Below are 20,849 nucleotides of genomic sequence, written 5' to 3' on the forward strand. Positions count from 1 at the left end.
TGCCTACATAGACACACTTAGTGGCAGAGAGACAGTGTAGGGTGCTGATAGGAGCCCATGCCCTGGAATCAAATTCTGGGGTTTGATCTTAGCTTTTACTTCCAGCTGTGTAACTTTAAGGAAATTTTCTAATCTCTGTGTCTCTGTTCCCTTAATCATAAAATGCTAGTAAAAATATATAATTCACAGGTTATTGTGAGAATTCAGTGAAATATTATCTGGGAAGCGCTTAGACCATAGCCTGCCAGTAGATGTATCATATTCATTGTGGTCTTTGAAAACAATTTTTCCCTCCCTCCACCTGCTTTATTATCTACCTGTGAGTCATTAATGATTGTTATTATTGATTCTTTGGCAGGTGGTAAAGGATAGATCCCCTTGGCAGGCTAGTGATAGAAAGTGTTCAAAGCAGTGTGATATGGCCATTTTAGAATGCTAACTTTCATCCTGTAAGAAGTGTTCCTTTTTTGCATACCTAATATTTAAACTTTAATAGAGGATTTTTTGGAGGGGCGGTACTATGGATTAAACCCAATAGTGCTCTACCATTGAGATAGATTCTTTCAAAATTTTTATTTTGAGTCAGGGTTTTGCTGAGTTGCCCAGGCTGACCTCAAACTTGTGATCCTCCTGCCTCAGCCTGGGATAACAGGTGTGCATTACCATGCCTGGCAGGATTCAGTTTTTTAAAAAATATTTTATTAGTTGTTGGTGAGCCTTTATTTTTATGTGGTGCTGAGAAGCAAACCCAGTGCCTCACACATGCTAGGCAAGCACTCTACCACCAAGCCACAACCCCAGCCCAAGATTCATTTTTTAATACATGAAAATTCTGATTTTAGTAATTCACCATGTCCTTCTAGTTGGCTCTTTTATGGACATTATCGTTGGTTATAAACATTGAATTTGAAGGATTTATATTTATAGTATATTTAATCTTCCTATTATCAGTTATCATATTTGAGATATAGCTTTAGTTGCCTGACAAGAAGGAGAGAGGGAAGTGTTTGCCTTTTTTTTTTTGACTGGAGTGTACAATCACTTATGTTCTAGCACAGTGCTTCTTAATCTTCACTGTGTATCAGAATCATTTGAGGAAGCTTTTAAAAAAGCTCTAAGCAGGCCATGGTGGCACACACCTATAATCCCAGGGACTTGAGAGGCTAAGGAAGGAGGATCACGACTTCAAAGCCAGCCTCAGCAGTTTAGTGAGGCCCTGAGCAATTCAGCAAGACCCTGTCTCTAATAAAATATAAAAAAAGGACTTGGGATGTGGCTTGGTATATACACACACACACACACACACACACACACACACATAAGCTCTAGATGCCTGGGCACCACCCTAAAGACTTCAGTTGGTATGGGTCAGAGCACAGGATTTGGGGTATTTAAGTCTTCAGGTGATTCTAACGTGTGCAGCAGAGGATTGAGTACAACTAGCATTTAACCCAGTTAAATTTAGTTTCTACCGTGGCTGATCCTGGAAAAGGTTATTTAGGTTAGCAGTTTTTGTCATTTTTCTTAAGATACAGATGAGATCAAAGAGTTCCTTCCAGTATCCTATTCTTTTCCAGTTCTTTGATTTTTAGAATATCTCTTCAAAACCTTTGGAAGAGGTGCTGGTTTGGCTCTAAAAGTATGCAGCTACAGATTGTTGATGATTTTTAAATGATCCAGAGGGTGATGCTTATTGGAGTGCACAGGTTTCTCCTGGTTTTCCTTATTGATTAATTATTGTGTATTCGAACTGGTGGTCTTGCTTCTAGATAAGAACTGTCCTATAGAGCTTTTTTGTGATGTTGCAAATGTGCTGTCCAATATAGTGTTGGTGGCCACTAGCCTGTGTGGACATTGAAATTGACTAATGCAACTTAACTTTATGGAAAATATTTTGTGTGATTCAAAACATAAAATTCATTTTAATTTTTATTGTGGTAAAGTAGACATAACAAATTTTACCATTTTGACCATAATTCAATAGTGTTAATTACATTCACATTATTGGGAAATCATCACCAATATCTGCTATTTTTATAAATCCTTCCATCTGGCTTAATAGTATTATTATTTTGTAAAAAAGGAATCCCTTCTCTAGACACTTAACTGACAAGGTATGTTAAGTGAACATAACTGACAATTTAATATTATAGGGAGGGAGAAGTCAGAATGTCTCTTCAGGTGAGTACTAACTTATTCAGATGCTGATTTTGAAATAAGTGAGTCAGAAGATGTTATAACTGACACTTGACACTTCCTTAAGCTTAAGGAAGAGAGAGAATGAATTTTGTAGTCCTATTATGTGTCAAATACAGTTTTTCCTACCAGAGATCACAGCCTTGGTGTGTTCATTTCCTTCCCTAAGTAATCAAGTAAGCTCCCTTCATGTATGAAAGCCCCGCCCCTTCTTTCTTTTTAATAGAAATGGTCTTACATCTGTTGGAGGACGATGGGGCTGTTGAGTCACATAGTCCACTTTACAGGACGTCTGCTGCTCTGCTCATGTGCATTTTCTTGGTATATTAAGTTGTCCCGTTAATTCTGTGGTTACTCATTTCTTCTTTTGATCTTTTCCAAGCATGTTATGAAATATTTCAGACACACCAGAAGACAAAGAATAATATAATGAACACCTGTGTGCACTTCACCAGATTATGGGATGGTGTGGCCAGCTGAGCCCAAGCTGCTGGAGTGCCCCTTCTCAGTTACATTTATCATCACTTTCAGTGCTTGGTCTAAAACATTCTTCCTCATTTTAAAAAAGCAGTTTCATGGTAGACTCTAAAAGCAAATATTGTAATAAATGTTGAAGAAGAAAAATATTTTATTAGATTGTCATTTTGCCCTTTTTTGTTTAACTTGACAATGTATTTTTGGAAAAAGCTAGACTTCTCAGGTTTGTTGATAAACCTAGGATATCTTAAGAGAGAGAGAGAGAGAGAGAGAGAGAGAGAGAGAGAGAGAGAGAGAGAGAAGTGTGTGTGTGTGTGTGTGTGTGTGTGTGTGTGTGTGTATTAGTTATAGTGAAAATTACTACTTTGACAACCTAAAAGAGAAGGAAGTAGGCTGGATTTCATTTGAGTCCATCCTGTTTGTCACTAGAAGGACTTCAGCCCTCCCAAAGGATTCCGTAATTTATCCTTTTGTGGATTTATTTCATTGAAAACTATAACTCACAAGCAGCCAGGTCCCGCTACTGATCCTGCTTATCTTCAACTCTGTGGTCTGTGGGGGTTTTCTAGGAATATGCCTAGAGCCCTTAGAAATGATTAGAATATCCATCTCTCTTTTACTTTTCCTCTAATTATCCTATTATCCTAGGGGTTTTGTTTGTTTGTTTTTGTTGTTTGTTGTTTGTCCTTACCTGTCATTCTGACTACCTTTTACTTCTGTTACAGAGAACTTACTCTAAAACATAATCTTAAGGCCTAATATCTTTTTCTTCATTTGTTTAAAACACAAATCGGGAGATTTATGATTTTAAAATTTGGCTTTATGATCATTATAATTAAAACCCATTTTAAATGAACAGTAAACATGGTCTTCTGCCTAGGGGAAAAGGTGCTAAAACCTGTTCTAAAAGATAGCTTGCTTTGGCATTAGCTAACTGTCATAATGTAGTAAATTTTGCTTTGCTCTGCTGTATAGCTACTTGAAGCTCCATCTGGCCTTAACTGTCTGGACAAATTGTAGTAGACTTACAGTAGCTGGTCCTGTGGGAAGATTGGCCTGGATTTCAGTGGATTTGCCTGAAATCTTTTGGAAAACCCATGGCGATTTCTTCTGAGGTTTGCATGCTTTGACTGCCTTCATGCAAGTGCTTTTAGATACTAACTAGATTTTCATTTTATATTATGTGTTTGCTAATCTCCTAAACATTGGCTATTATGTTCTATCAACCCTGTGTACATGACCCTTACAGATTCATGGCACTGTATTTGTATATTCTCCATGGTGTAAACACTTCTCAGTGAGTGAGTGGACCTTTGTTAGGCCATTATTAAATGAAGCAATTTTTCTTGACTACTTCTTTGTATATATACTCCCCATAGCCTGTGGTCATTCTGAGTTTTGAGAACAACATGAAGTGGTAGAATGGGGTTGAAAAGCATATTACAGCAAGTCTTTCAAGTTAGCTAGTATTTGTCAGGCTACTCCATTGAATGTACTGAAAGTAAAAATGTGCCAGTCCTCAAAACCAGAATGATCAGACAGAGTGAAAAGTGAGTTGTAAAAGTTACTTGAACAAATGTCTGTCCCTGATTATAAAACAAAATGGAATGATAAAAACAGTATAATAAAGGTACTAATAAATTATTGGAAGAAAAAAGAATTAATTCAAATTCAAGATATCCAGGAAGACTTAATGGCAGAGTTCTTGTTTGAGGATTTTGAAGGGTAAATAGGAAGAGAAAAGGCCTAGCACAAAGAGATAGTGGAGGATATTCTCATTTATTACTTGCATAAATAAGAACTTGGAAGCTTAGAAGTACCTGGAATATTTGGTGTGAGTTGAAGCATTCAGGAATGTTAGTTTGAGGCAGTCAGAAAAGTGGCTTGTTACCAGGGCCACTGAAGTGAGGCTGAGGAACTGGGTTTTGAATCTCCAGTCCTGAGGTTGATTCACAGTGGCAGACGGGGGAAAGACACAGGGTCCCCAGCTTGCTGGTGTAGTGAGCTGCTATGGCCAGTGGGAGCTGCATTTTCTTCACATAGGGTGGGGTGCAGTTAGGGCCATGAAAGGCAATATTAAATTCGACTCCCTTTGAGTACTCAGAAAGAAGTCTTTTTAGCAATAGTACCAGTCTCAACAGCTTTTATAGATTCATTTTGATGCATATATTGTAAAACCACCTGTTTGAGAGTTGAAGTAGTCTAGTTTTTTTTTTTTCTCAGAAAGATAACAATTCCATTAAGTGTTCCTAAAGAGAATGTGAGAGAACTTTATAAATTTTTGTTAGGTTGAGAAATTAACAAATCCTTTACTGATTTCCATTATAATTAATCTGATTATGTTAGGGTAAGACAATATCCATCTCACTCCCACTCCTGCTCTGTCCCCATGAACATGTTTTTAAAAATGTTGTGGTGTATCTCTGTAATCCTAGTGGCTCAGGAGGCAGAGACAGGAGGATTGCAGGTTCAATGCCAGCCTCAGCAACTTAGCAAGGTACTTAGCAACTCAGCGAGACTCTGTCTCTAAATAAAATTTAAAAAGGGCTGGGGATGTGGCTCAGTGGATAAGTGCCCCAGGGTTCAATCCCTGGTATTAAAAAAAAAAAAAAAAAAAGGTTCTGATCACACCTTGAACTAAGAAAGCTGTATTTAAATTTTACCCTCAGACCACACTACTTTTTGTCATTTGTAGATGACAAAGTTAGAAATAACTTATGTGGATGGATTTGTTTTTAATTTATCCTTGTTTTTTATAGAATACAGTTATTTGTGTCTAAGTTAGAATTAAACATACCCAGCATATCTTTTCTTTTCTTTTCTTTCTTTCTTTTTTTTTTTATGGAACTGGGGATTGAGTCCAGGGTTGATCTATCTACCACTGGGCTACATCTCCAGCCCATTTTATTATTATTATTATTATTTATTTTTTATTTATCTATTTTTTTTTTTTTTTTAATATTTAGTTTCTTTAGTTTTTGGCGGACACAACATCTTTGTTTGTATGTGGTGCTGAGGATCGAACCTGGGCCACATGCATGCCAGGCAAGCGCGCTACCGCTTGAGCCACATCCCCAGCCCCATTATTTATTTATTTTTTTGAGATAGAGTTTCCCTAAGTTGCCCAGGCTGGTCTTGAACTTGGATCCTCCTGCCTCAGCCTTCAGCACACCTTTTCTTAAAGGGCCAGATAGTAAATATTTCAGGCTTTGGAAATCATGTGGTTTCTGCTGTAACTTACTTACTTTAGTGTGAAAGCAGCTAAAAACAGTATATAAACAAATGAACATGGCTGCATTCCAGCAAAACTTTATATATCAAACAGGCAATGAGTTGGGATTTGTTGATTCCTGTCTAGAAATTTCTTCTGTTTAAGCAGATTTCTGATCTGGGGAGTTTAAAAAAAAAAAATCAAGATGCCTGTCATCCTATTGCATAAGTAATTACTGTAACTTAGGCAACTATGGCTTGCAGAAGCCATTGTTATTAAGTTACACCCTCTTGCCCTTACATGTATAATCATAAGCAAAAATATTTTCTTTCATCCTGCTCTATCCTCTCCTCTGTTATTTTGTGTGCCCTTTGTGTACTAAATGTTAAGCTAGGTACTGGGGACAGATGTTGAACAGGCAGGGTGGCCCCCACCCTCACAGAGCTGCAGACCAGTAGAGGTGACAGACAGTACACAGAGTAACTCTAGACTGTGTAAGTGCTATGATGTCACCAAGCATGGTGTTGAGAGCGGGAATAAGGGGGTGGGGGTATTTTTTTCATCTATTAGAGTTGACAATTCACACATCCTGTACCAGGGGTGTGTTCCCAACTGAGCTGCTTCTTTCCCCAGCCTTCAGACCACTCAGACTAGTGAGGCCTCTCTGAGAGGTGAGGTTTAAGCTGAGACCTAAAGTTGAAAAGGAGCTAATCATGTGAAAAACCTGACAGGTGTCAGACAGTCATCCTCCACTCCTCTTTCCCCCCCGGAATGGCAGCACAAATATGGGTAAACTATTCAAATGCCCACAGAAAAAATTAAAAAGCTATTTTATATTATTTTTTTCTCCTTTAACTTCCTTTTTCTTAGACAAGGTTAAAAACAATAGGACATGTAGCAATTCTGGTTAATATGCACACATACACGTAAGTATACATCAAAGTGTTGGCTGCCAGAATAAAGATTTGGGCATTGGAAGTTAGTATTTAGAGCCTTTGGGATATGTGAAATTTGTTAAGCATTCAATTTTTATTTTGCATTTAGAAGGTTGCAGCCTCCTTTGTTCAGCTGTTATGGTGCTCTTGAAAGAACATGCAGTGGGAGAGTGCCCTCTGCTGGCTGGCTGTCACTCACAGTGCTCTGCTTACTAGAGCTGGTGTGGGAGCGGCAGCTCAAGTGGTCATGCTTCCAGATCCTAGAAGGCTTCACACCGTCATATTACAAGCCCTTTAGGTCAAGCCTTAGGGGAATATTCCCAAATAGACTAGTCCCCAGCTCCTGTGCTCTGTCGCTCTTTTCTTTTCTGTAACCCTTGACTTTCCAGTACTGTCTGCTTGACTGACTACTGATACTTTGGTGGAAGGGGAGAAGGTAGGTGTAGCCCAAGTGTGGACTCAGTAGAGCCTTTGTGTTTTAGCTATGACCCACTAAAGTCACCTCTTTACCAATACATGGTGTTGACAGATGCACAAAATGAATACTAGTTGAATATATGTGTGGCAGCATTTTGAACCTTTGTACAGGAGGAATGTGTCCTACTTGTGGCCATCCTGCAGAAATCTTGACCTAGATGAATTCACATTTTGGTTTGGTTTGGGGTTTTTAATTTTTGTGTTTGGGGTATTTTGTTTGTTTTATTTTATTTTGTTTGTTATTATTTGTTTTTTCATTTTTATTTTGTCCCAACATTTTCCTTTATAGTCCACCATTAGATATTGATCAGTTGAAGCTCATTTTAAGACTCGTTGGAACCCCAGGGGCTGAGCTTTTGAAGAAAATCTCCTCAGAGTCTGTGAGTTGATGCTTTGATTGTAATTATCTGCCCTGTTGGGCGTCTCTGCCTCTTGCCTTCTGCGGTCTGTACTTTGACCCTAGTATGTTTGTAAGCACGTGTGCACTTTGCGTGCTGACTTCCAAGATGAAGTATATCTGTGTGTATGTGTGTGTGCACACATCTGTGTGTGCATGCATGTGCCTGCTTGCATGCATGAGTGTGTTTTGCTCTCTCTGTTTGGGTATATACTTAGATCATGGGAACCTCCTGTGGGCAATTGTATCTTAGTAAAAATGAGATTTGAGATTCAAGTTCATTGCAAGAGTTTTATAGAAAATTTGTGTCTCTGTTTTCAAGCCCTGACTTCATCTCTCACAGAAGTTTCACTTATATTCAAAAGCTCTGTTCGCTTTTTGGTTAGTGTTCAATCTCAAAGTATGAGCCTCACCATGTAAATTCATAACTAAAAGAATGAAATGGCAAGGGGTGAAATGTACATTGTCTATATCCTGTTGCCCCTTTCCAAAAGTTACTTGCTTTTTATTATTTTAGAGTTGACAACTCATACATCCTGTACAAGGTGCATGTTCCCAACCGGCCTCCCTTTCCCTGCCGGTCCTCGGACCACTCAGAGGAAACACTGCTACTCCTGACATCTCAGACCCACTGGAGTACATTTGTAAATCCATCCTCCCATAGCTCTCCTTGGTAATTACTAATTGACTAACCCAAGAAAAGACTTTAGAGCTAGCACTTTCCTTCTCTAAGCAGGGATTTAGACAGAAGCCATGGGAATGTGTCTCTGGCTTAGTTTGGTTATGATTTCCTGCTATTGGTCATTTGGGGGACCAGAGATAGGAGAGAAGCTATGAAAGCCAGCCTTTTCCCCATTTTTCCCTCTATTGGCTGCCAGTGAATCAGACAAAAGGGGAATAAAGAGCCATGGAGCTTCAGCTTCACTTTTCTGGATTCTCCTTCCCACGTTTCTGACAGAAGGGCCCTTTGCGCAGTTGGGAAGACTGCCAGGGGGTTCAGGCAGGCATGAACAGGTGAGTTTAACTGTTATCATGTCCCTGACACAAAAGGACCATGATGCCCAGTATAGTTTTTCAGTTTCCACTCCGAGGGATGTAAAAGGATGTGCTGGTTCTGTTTCATTTTGTTTCATTTCCTTGATTAAGATAAGGAAGTAAGAACACAGAAAAGCTATGACTTGCCCAAGACATGCATTGAGTCATTTGGCAGTGCTGAGTACAGATCCCAGATGTTCTGATAACAGGATCCAAACTGTAAATCTCATGTGATTGTATAGTATTTTGAAAATCATCGGCAGAACTATTGACCACAGTGTCAACCTGAAAGGTGTTTCTTTTCCTTTATGAAACAGCAGAAGCTGGATTAGAGTATATCAAAGAAGAAATGAGATGATGCTTAGGAAGGACAGGTGATTGTCGTTGTTTTAAAAGCATTTGCTTAGAAAGATTGTCAGTAAAAGGATAAGGGGGACAGAGGCTGGAAGAAGCTCAATTAATGAATAGTGCTAATGAGACTGAGATAGCAAATGAATTCCCTGGGAATGACTACTAGTAACTCTCTCAGTCCCCTCTCCCACCCTAGCCATCTGCCCTATAGAAAGTATGTGCTATTAGTTACAAGAAGTTCTGAAATGCAAAGTGTGGGTAAAATTGTACTGATCTATCATTAATCCATCATTTATTTTAAAGAAAGAAACATTATTTACATAGCTTAATGATGAAATGTCTTTAATCTTACATGAAAATGGGACACATCATATATTTCAACAGCACTAGTACACATTGGGCGTAATGAAATTGAGGTTCAGAATAAAGAACTTACTCAAATAATACCAGTATTGGGTATAGGAATATGAAAGGACTTTTCCCCCATGCAGCTGTGGCAAGTGGGTAAAAGTAGTTTATTCAAAAAGGTAGGCAAGGGGCTGGGGATGTGGCTCAAACGGTAATGCGCTCGCCTGGCATTTGCCATTCGCGGGGTGTTGGGTTCGATCCTCAGCACCACATAAAATAAAAAAGGTAGGCAAGATTAACTTGATCTTAGTGACACTGTCCAAAGTTAGTGACCTTTTTGTCCTAAAAGCACATGATGTGTGGAGTACAAAATGGAAAAATAACAAAGCCAGGTGAGTAAAACTATTCAAAGATTTTAAAAATTAAAAGAGATATTACATTACATATAGTAAACAGAAAGCAAGCAACTGTTTTCATTACCCCTGAAAAGTAATGAATAGTGGTGCCAACATTTTTTGAGGAAATTCAATCAATAAGTAATCAGAAATTCTGATTAAGAGACTACAGTAATGGCTAGGGAACAAGTTAGGATGTGCCATAGATAAGGAGTAAATGGTCATGATGGATGCCTAAATATAGAATTTATTTAATTAGTATTCCAGCTCCTATAGTAACCAGTGAAAGCAGAAAAATACTAAAAAAGCAAAGCCTGATTCACATTTTTCTTTAGAAATATAATCTTAATCTGACAGCAGGGGGATAAATCACCTATTTTGACTAAAGGAGACAAAAGCAGAACATGTACAGGCAAGGTACTGTTCACAGAAAGGAGAAGAGAAGTTGTTGGGAGTCTCATGGTTTAGACCTGACCTATAACCTGCTCTTACTGGTTTACTTTGCGAGCCCCCTTTTGTTATTTCTCTTGGCATGCAAAGTACTGTTGGTTATGCAGTTTGTTTAAAGTAAATCTACCATTTGTTGTGAGAATGCTTTTTTAATTTGCTGGCCTCTATCTTGGGGCCTATGGAGAAGGAAAGGCAGAGTGGAACACAGGGCACCAGCTCTGTTCCCAGATCCAATCTCAAACTTGCATTAGCAGTAATCCGACCACTAGGGAGTTGAGTTCAGGAAATGAGCTGAAGTGGAAAAATTATTCAGGGAAGCCACTAAAAAATGAAATTACTTGGCCATGGTTCTTGCTGAAGGTAATGCTTCAGCTGAAGGACAGAATTGATAGTTTCAAGAAAGGGAATAGAAAAGGAATCTGTTGAATTATTTTGAGGGTTTAACAAATACTATCACTTCTACTTTCAGTAGGAATGCATAATAAACTGATAGTTCTTATCATATTTTGGAAGAAGGGATTTATGTTAATATTGGAAGCACAGTTAAAAGTGAAGTTTAGCTGGGTGTGGTGGCTCATGCCTGTAATTCCAGAGACTTAAGGGGCTGAGGCAGGAGGATCACAAGTTCAAACCATCCTCAGCAACTTATCAAGGCCTTAATGAGACCCTGTCTCTAAATAAAATACAAAAATTCAATGTGACCCTATCTCTAAATAAAATACAAAAAAAGGGCTGGTGATGTGGCTCAGTTAAATGCCCCTGGGTTCAATCCCTGGCACCAAAATAAATAAATAAATAACTGAAGTTTGGAGTGCAGCTTAAATATGTGCTTGTATGTAAGGAAAACCTCACAGTTCTGCTGTTGCAGATAATTTCAGAACATTTTGCCCATTTTCTCCCAGCTGTTTAAGTGAAGTTTATGTATTTACTCATTGGAGAGACTTAACAGGAATGATAATTGTGGCATGCTATGATACTGTCAGCGGCCTGTGACTTCTATTTTTGTCTTTGCCATTAGCCTCTAACTTCCCCCCATCTCCCCTTTCTTCACTTAACATTGTATGTTTTTGGCATGTATTTTAAATGTACTGTTACTAATGTCTTTGAAACTTATCAACCTACACTCCACTTGTACCTTCATTTGGAGAGGTGGTTCCTTGGAGAACCTGTACCATAAAATTTAAACTATTCCTTGAATGAATATCAGATATTTTATTTTGTCTAAAGTTGAATCAAAATTCTCTCAATCATCTGTATTTATCTGACAGGCAAACAGGTGTTGGCTGTCAGTTACATGAAGTCAGTTCTCTGGCTGGCATCCTGGATCAAGGAGCAGTCTGTTTCCAGGGAATCTAAAATATTTAACCATAAAGATGATGTTAACATCAAAGAAAATTAATTTTTTTTTATCTGCATGGTCATTCACTGACTACAGGCCTAATAACTCATGCCATTCACCAAAGCATGCTTTAACATGCAACCTTGGGCTCTGACCAAGGTGGGTGGGGAGTAGGTTTTTTGTTTTGAGGTGGCTTTTTGACCTTTCTTAAAATTTGAGTTGAAAGTTATTTTTTGCACTGTATGTTTAACAATGCCCTTGACTAGGCATCTAAGATATTAACCAGCTTCAGCAGATTATGCGTCTGACGGGGACACCCCCTGCTTATCTCATTAACAGGATGCCAAGCCATGAGGTGAGAATAAATAGACTGTACAGGGGTGTCTAATTCAGAAGACCACATCCTCATTTTATTGCCGCTGTATAACCAACACAGTTTTTAATGTCACTGAATACTTGCATGTGCCTTGAGGACTACTAAGGCAGTGACCACCTGTGTAATATTGCAGGATGTTGACATTTGGGATAAAATATCATCTCATTGAGAATGAGAATATAATGTAGGCTTGTAAATAGAAAGTGATGTTCCTTTTATTTGATTTTATGAATTTAGTGCTCAAGGGACTGTTTCTTCATAAGTCCTGTGCCTCTAGTTAGGGTATGACAACAGATGTGACTTCATCAGAGGCAGTTAACCAGAGATCATTAGCAGCTTTTTCTTTTTCTAATGACCAAAAGATGATTATCATTAATAATTAAAAAAATCCTATCAAATACTCAGTACTAAGGGGTATACTATATTTAAAAGAAAATATACATATAATATGAATACTTAGGTAGGGTTAGATGTTTTCTTTACTGATTCTTAACCATTTAAACTTACTCTAGTTTTGTCATCAGAGGTGACTGGGGCTACTGCTTTCTAAGGTGCCCTTATTATTTTGGGAAGCAGGTTAGCATCACAGAAGGCCCTTTCCAATGACTTTGTTTCTATTCCAGTTATATTCAGGCAGCCTTTTTATTCGTCTTTGTTAAAGGGATGACTGTTCTCTAGAGAGAGACAGGTCTTCTTACCTCTGTTTTCCCTTCCTCTTTTTGTCTACACACTCAAGTAGAAAGGGATTGCAACCATGTGTGTATACAACCAGTTCCTATAACTTTCTTTTCAAATCAGAAAGATCACTGCTTTTCAATATCAACTCTAGCAGTTTTAGCTATTTAAGAAGGCTGTTTTCAGAAAGGGCTACTTAGAACTGAATTCGTTAGCAGTCTTGTTCACGTGAAGTATAACTGAGAGCAGGAATATATAAAGGTGATGATTATAAGTGGAGAAGTTAGGGAGACAGTGAGAGAGAAGTCTTTAATATCAACAATTGTCATCAACATTGGGCTTAGTGAGCAGACTCTTAGTTAACACCCATCCCTTAATAGGACTTTTTAAGTGCAGTCACATTGTTGAACAAAGTCATTCTGAAGACCCTTGTTTTTACAGGCAAGAAACTATATTCAGTCTTTGACCCAGATGCCCAAGATGAACTTTGCAAATGTATTTATTGGTGCCAATCCCCTGGGTAAGTTGATCATATCCTCATTTCATGGTATTGAATTGGTTGTGAAAATTAGCAGTTTGAAGAAGAGTTTCTCCTTTTGAACAAATAGAGTGCCACTAATTAAATCTTATTATCAGTGTTTGTATTGTTAGATTTTTTTTAAAATCACACTATATGTTTATGTATTTTTAGATCACAAATTTTGGTGAGGGAAATGGGCTGGTACAGTGAAGAAAAGAGAAAAAGTAATGGGAATCTTGGAGAAAAGATTGGGGAACAGGAAGAAAGAGGTACAGAAGAAAACCCGAGACTTGTACACAGCTGCCATTGATTTTTTTGGTACCCCAAGTTGAGAATAGAATCAACTGAAGTACATATGGGTGTTTAGCAGACCCTCCTGGGAGCTCCCTGCAGTGTTCTCTGCCCTGTTGGTAACTGTCCAGGGCTATGGGTCCTGATTGCCTACACATTTGAATACTCTCCCCCTCACCTCTTCTTCCTCTGCCCCTCAAAGCTTAACCATTTTCTCTGTGTAGCTAATATGCCATCTCAGAATTTAAGGAATGGCTCCATATTCCTTCTGATCCCCCGTCACCTCAGGATTTTTGGCAAAAGGAAATGACAGCTGAAAATGTGTATTTCCTTGGCTAACAAAGGGGTTCCTCGAGTAAAACCGGGATCTGATGTGTATTTCACATGATGTCAGAAAGCAGTTTTACCTGAGGCTTTGATTCCTGATTCTAGGAGGGTGTAGTGGATAGTGATATTTAATGCTAGATACAGAAGGATAGACCAGGACCTACCTAGGGTAGGGAGGGGAGTGGTGCTGACAGCCAGCATAATCCACCTTCCCACTTCACTGAAGATTACATTATAGGGGTAGGTCTTTCGTCTCTGTGTGTTAAGTCTCCGTGGGTCATCTCTCTGTGTAAGGGTCCTGGTGGCTGTGCTTCAAGTTTAGTTTTACCCTTTTGAGGACTGACAGCTGTGGTGACCTCTTCAGAAGCTGGGGTAAAAGCTAGGTAGTTTACCTTTTGAAGTACCTTATAGTGACTGAAGAGTCTCAGTGTGGCTGCAGTAATTCTTACAATATGAAGCACATGCTTTTTGAAGCATTGGGCAGTTGTGGATGAATTCATGTCAGCCTTGGAGATAGAGAGTATGTCAGATCTCGGGTGGTTCAGTCTCTTGTTCAAGGATGAATCCATAGGTCATCATGGGTATGGTTTAGTTTAGCATCTGCCCTGGCATGCTATCACTGGGCTTTGGGTGATTTATTTGAGCCATATTATCTAGTTCAAGGATCTGTGAGAGGCTCTCTATAAGCCATAAGTACTCCAGGAGGCTGTGGAAAGGGAGAAGATGTGTACTGGTAGCTTTCTTGTCTGTCCTTCCATCCTGATTTTTTTCATCTTACCAGCCCCAAGTTTTAGACATGGCAGTGTTTACTGTCAGCCTCTCTGTTAACAGACTCAAAAAAGATTTCTTTTTAATTAATTTATTTATTTATTTTAGTTTTAGGTGGAACAATATCTTTATTTTTTATTTATTTATTTATTTGTATGTGGTGCTGAGGATCGAACCCAGGGCCTCACACATGCAAGGCAAGTGCTCTACCACTGAGCTACAATCCCAGCCCTCAAAAAAGACTTCTTAATTCCATTTTCTGGAGGAGGGGAGATGCGTGTGTCCTGCAGCTTATTTAGGTCATTACATTCTCTGGAACCATGACATTTAAACAGTGAAAAGAACTAGATGCCACTTAGCAATACAGACTGCTAACGAGTCAAATGGAAGCTTTGGCCCATCTGGTGCTCAACACTGTGTTTCTCAGAGTTCAGACATTTCTTACAGCCTGTTGCCAAACAGTGCTAGACTGGTAGAGTCTCCCTTGCCTGGCGGGCAGACGTGGTGTAACTGATCACGAGCTTGTGCCCATGATATCTGCTAAGCAGGAGGGCACCAAGGATATAAATATTGACAGCTGTGTTGTCAGTCACCGACTTCCTCTCCCTCTTCTTCCCAAAATGCAAATTAAAACTTAAACTGCCTTTGTTGTTATTTATATCTATCAAGATCTTTGAGGGGCTGGAATTATGGCTCAGTGGCAGAGTACTTGCCTCGCACATGTGAGGCACTGGGTTCGATCCTCAGCACCACATAAAAATGAATTAGAAAGATAAAGATATTGTGTCCATGTATAACTAAAAACATTTTTAAAAGATCCTTGATGGGCTGGAGATGTGGCTCAAGCGGTAGTGCGCTCGCCTTGCATGCGTGTGGCCCAGGTTCGATCCTCAGCACCACATACCAACAAAGATGTTGTGTCCGCCGAGAACTAAAAAATAAATATTAAAAATTCTCTCTCTCTCTCTCTCTCTCTCTCTCTCTCTCTCTCTCTCTCTCTCTCTCTCCTCTCTCACTCTCTCTTTAAAAAAAATAAATAAAAAAAAATAAAAGATCCTTGAGAAATATATTTTCTTATCTCTAACCTTATTACTCATCAAAGTATTGGTTTTGAGGACATGGCACTTTCTACCCTCAAATTACCCTGTAATCCATGTTCAGTTTTAAAACTCAAAAGATTTCTTTTTCTAAGAAGAAAAGAATATGGTAAGAATATATATCCAGGCAGTCCTCCTAGTACTTCAAAGTATAAGCTTAGGAAGTTGAATCAACCCATGGACATTCACTTTGTTTCTGTATCCTCCTGAAACCCGTGTTTTCCTGTGTTTACTCTGGACTCAGGCTGGAAGACGGGTTTTCACAGCCTCCAGTTACACAACAATTGATCTCTTCTGGAAGCTGTCCTCCTCTTTAGTACCCTTCCCCGCCCTCTCCACATTTAAGAAGAGATTTTTGCAAAGTCTCAAAAATCCTGCTTCACCAGAGTTACCACCGTGGCCATCCTCCCAAGTGCCATCTACCCAAGTGCCAAGACTCAGAGCATCCTTGTCAGATAGATGAGAAGCATCACCACTTTGTACCTCCTAATGAAATCACTGCCTTTGGGAAGGAAAATCGGTAGATGCTAAAAGCCATATGTGAAAAGAACTGATTTTCACCTGGTGCCAAAATGCCCTCAGATCACTTACTTGGGGAAAAGGGGAAACATTTTAACCCACTGATGAAATTTCACACCATTAACAGTTGGACAAATGGCCTTAAAGGCACTCTTAAGTACACAACATCACCTGTGACTCATTCTTGCAAAAAATGTCTAACCTGATTCTTACCAATGGTTTAGATACAACTTTTAGATTTGGGGAAATTGAGCGGATAGAGAAAAGCAAGGGTGTAGGCACATGATAGCACAAAGAAGGAACCTGAGCATTCCTAACAGGTATTCTAAGACAACTAGTGTGTCTTTCCAGATCAAAAACAGGAAGAAACTGGTTAGAAGAGATTTTTTTCTAGATTGAGAGACTATAGAAACCAAGTCAAATGCAATGCATGGTCTATAACTGAATCCTGGTTTCAACAAATGATCTGTAAAAGGCGACTTTAACATAATTTGAGGACTTTTAACATAAACAGGATTTTAAATGATGTTTGGAAATTGCTGAGTATAACAACAGTATTATGGTTATGTAGGAAGATGTTTTTGTGCTAAAATATATAAAGTATTATCTATAATTTTAAAACAGTTCATAAAATTTTATATATATATATATATATATATATATATATATATATATATACAAAAAATATAAAATGCAAATTGTTGAATTCGCATAGGGTGGGGCACATGTGAGTGTCCACTGTACTGTAGTTTTTATTCTGTATTAATAAAGTTATTGTCCATCTATAACTAAAAAAAATTAACTTCCCTTTTTTCCACTTCAATTTTACCTCAATAAAGCTATGGGAAAAAATTAAAAATAAATAAATTCCCTTTTTTTCTTTAGTAGTAGTATTATTTTATTTTTTATTTTTATATGCAGTGCTGGGGATCAAACACAAGGCCTCCTGCATGCTAGGCAAACAATCGACCATTAAGCCACACTCCCAGCCCAGAAATGTACTCTAAAAATACAAAATACAAACACACACGCAAAAGAAAGAAGGAATAATATATCCTAAATCAGATACTTTGGAGAATTTTTTGTTTGGATATAAAGGGTAAAAACTGTGTTTGCTTATTACTAAAGCATAATTTTGATAACATGTTAAAAAGTCTCCATTTTTCCTTCCAATCTATGAAACTGAAAGCTGTCGACTTGCTGGAGAAGATGCTTGTATTGGACTCAGATAAGAGAATTACTGCAGCCCAAGCCCTTGCACACGCCTACTTTGCTCAGTATCATGATCCTGATGATGAACCAGTGGCCGATCCTTATGATCAGTCTTTTGAAAGCAGGGACCTCCTAATAGATGAGTGGAAAAGTAAGTCCTAAGAGCAAGATAAACGTGTACCTTGAGAACTTACATTTAAATATCTTTTCTAGGTAAACCACTAACCAAATGCCATTGGGAAAGATCAAAATTCATGAATGGTTATAGTCAACTCACTGACACTTATAGTTGAGATCCCTAGTGCAGAATAAATTTATTCTCTGATGGACTCTGTCTGTTGTAGATGACCACGTTCTCTGGACCTTTGAAATGATTCTCCGAGTTTTTGCATTGATCATATCTCAAGATAAGTAAAGAATAGAGTGATTTTACAGTTTTATGATAGAACTGAAGCAAAGAGAGTTTATTATCTATTGCTTTAGACTTCATTAAAGACACAGCCAGGAATGGAACCCACATCTCCTGTGTCCATTCTCACAATCTTTCCATAAAATATAAGTTCAGAACTCTAGTTAAATCTCAGAAGCCAGGACTGTCTGCTGCAGCTATGAGTGCTCTGTTTTCCTTGAGCACTTTTCCCAGAGAGTTTTTAAAAAGAAGAGACACACAGCCATGAGACAAATGAGAAGAAATGGTTCTCATACATGTATCCTTGAGCTTCTGTGTAATCGTGTGTTTCACCAGGATTACACAAGTAATGAGGAAGTTCTTTGAAGTAGCTCAACCAACCACTAACCTGGATGGGAGGAAGCTGAGCTTAAAGCCTTCCAGCAAAAAGAAGAGTCTAAACTCTCACATGTTACTTTTCCTCCCCACCTTCCAGGCCTGACCTATGATGAAGTCATCAGCTTTGTGCCGCCGCCCCTTGACCAAGAAGAGATGGAGTCCTGAGCGCCTGGTTTCTGTTATTGATCCCACTTCACTGTGAGGGGAAGGCCTTTTCACGGGAACTCTCCAAATATCATTCAAGTGCCTCTTGTTGCAAAGATTTCCTCCATGGTGGAAGGGGTGCGTGTGTGTGCGTGCAGCGTGCATGTGTGTGTGTGTTAATGTGTGTGCATGTGCGTGTCTGTCTTTGTGGAAGAGTAACATAATCTGAGCAAACTATGATCACAGTGACTTTACATGGAGTTGTGGATGCTCTGAGGCAGCCTCTGCCTGCTCTTTCTGAATGTCGGCTCAGGTAGATAAGAGCTGCCATCTTGTTAAGGATATGTTAAATGCAAGGGAAAAAAAATTTAAATGTCCCCTATTCTGGTCATGCTTTTGCCACTTTGGCCTCTCCTGTGGCCCCACCTTGATGGTAGGGGGGTAGACTAGATCACACACCACAGTGGCACAGAAAGAAGGCTCACACCTTCTGGCTGCCCCTCAGCGACGCAGACAGCCAAAAAGGACCAACTGGCTGCCGTGCACCAGCCTGTGAGTAACTTGCTTAGTATGGGCCTCAGAACTTGAGAGAATACGACTGAAACTGTAAATATGTTTGTGCCTTAAGAGGAGAGAAGAAAGTGTAGTTGGTTAAAAGACCGCAGCTGCTGAAGTTCTGAGCCAGGCAAGTAGACAGGGCTGTGAGCCCGGAGTAACCAGGCAGCTTCTGAGGCGGCCACGTGTGCGCATGCATATATGTGCTTTTCTTTCTCGCTGACCCCCAGGTGTTGTTGCCATTTCTCTGCTCACCCCTCACCTTTTGTGCAGAGGTCTCTTGAGTATTGGCCCCAGCAGTCAGATGCAAGTTCCTGCTCTCGGTGCGCTTCCTGTGTGCTCTTTATTTCTAGCAGAGTGAAGATGTGTTTTGCACGTCTCGCTGTTTGAGCATGCACAGCTGCTCATCCCGTTCTCTTCAGGAGGCCCTGGGCCAGGCAAGTCTGCCGGTGAAGATCTGTTTGGGTAGTCAAGCCCTGTGTCACCTTAGCTGATGCTATGAAAGTGACTTCATCCTCTCTTCGGCCCCCAGCGCTATTTTGTGTTGAACACAATTGATACTCCAGGTGCTCTTGATGTAAAAACCATGGGAAAAGAAGTGGAATAGATGGATGTATAGCATTTTCAGTATTGCCGTCTGATTTTCAACAGACTTTTGGGGAACTATCATGGACAAGACGCGGGCTTTTCCCAGGAATATCCCAAACTTTGGAAAATTAGTTGTTCTCTTTACTCCCAATAGCCAGTGCTGAAAATCAAAGCGAAAAATAAAAGCTCATGAGGCCAGAAACTCCTTTTGCTATCTTTCTCTAAACATGTTTATTAAAAAAAATAAAATAGTCACAAGGTGTCTTTTCCACCCCTCTATGGAAAAGGGTCTTCTAGGCAGCTTAACATTGATTAATTTCTTGATCTTGGTTTGGGGACAAATAAATTTTGTTTCAGAATTTTGTATTTTGCAGGAATCCTTTGAGAATGTGATTCCTTTTGATGGGGGAGAAAGGGCAAATTATTTTGATATTTTGTATTTTCACCTTTATAAAGATGAAATATCCTCAGGGGTGGAGAAGAATTGTTTTCATAATTTTCTGAATTTCAGGCATTTTGTGCTACACAAGGGCCCGTGTATTTAAGCTTTCTGTGTGATAAGGAAGTGAAAAGCCAATTCTAGCATTGGCTATGTGACAAATCTTGTATTTAGGTCAAGGTGTCTCCATTCTCTATTTGTGCAGTGACATACGTGCTCCAGAGGGACAGGGTAGACCCCCTGAGTCACTGGAGCCAGAAGGAAGGAGTAGGCTGATGGTGAGTCCACCTCACCTGGGATTCTGCTCCCTTTAAAGGAAAGTGAACGTCTCCTTTATATGTAGTTCAAATCCTCACCATCTGCAGTAAGATGAATTTCATCAGCCATGTTTGGTTATAATGCTAGTGTGATTTCCTACAGAAATACTGCTCTGAATATTTTATTTAAAAAAACAAAAGGGGGGGGGTTGCACATGTGACCACATACGTGTTAGGAAGCTGAGTGCTCCCGGAGCCTGGACTCTGACTGGAGCCGGTGGAAGAGCTCCTGGAATTCTGAGCAAGATGCTCCCATCTCCTGATTTCTCTAAACAGAAGACAAAAGAGACAGAGGGAAACTGCTATTTTATCTGTGTTCATAAACTCGGCTGTAATCATTTATGCCATATAGGATGTCAGGTAACACCACTGGTAAAAATAAAGCCTATTTTTCAAATTCAGTGAGTTTCTCAGATTTATTGTTTTTTTGATTGTTTTTATTTAGTACACAATATGGCATTGTGTAAATGTTATTTCAACTGTGGCCTGGCATTCATTTCTGGCGGATCTTACTATTGGTCCTAAAATTTAAAAAATATTTAGAGAGCTCCTTATACATGTACATCTATGGTCAAAAGAATCTGGATCTTGGATGTGGATGGGTAGAGCAAAGAGCAAATAAG

At 39.2% G+C, this 20,849-nt stretch overlaps 1 protein-coding gene across 2 annotated transcripts in view; it reads left to right on the top strand.

The window, feature by feature from the left end:
* Positions 1–20,627, top strand: part of MAPK14 (mitogen-activated protein kinase 14) — a 73,557-nt gene extending 52,930 nt beyond the window's left edge. The window contains exons 9-12 of one of the 2 annotated variants that reach the window (XM_081294426.1): positions 11,887–11,966; positions 13,104–13,182; positions 17,374–17,547; positions 18,281–20,627. In XM_081294426.1, the coding sequence (XP_081150552.1) occupies positions 11,887–11,966; positions 13,104–13,182; positions 17,374–17,547; positions 18,281–18,348 (401 nt within the window). In that variant the 3' untranslated portion in view covers positions 18,349–20,627. Of the gene's footprint in view, positions 1–7,596; positions 7,677–11,886; positions 11,967–13,103; positions 13,183–17,373; positions 17,548–18,280 lie in introns of both variants that reach the window. The other variant, XM_081294425.1, reaches the window with a different exon arrangement.
* Positions 20,628–20,849: the final 222 nt, after the last annotated feature.

Source organism: Spermophilus citellus (genome assembly GCF_964194105.1).
Source record: "Spermophilus citellus genome assembly, chromosome: 5".
NCBI lineage: Eukaryota > Metazoa > Chordata > Mammalia > Rodentia > Sciuridae > Spermophilus > Spermophilus citellus.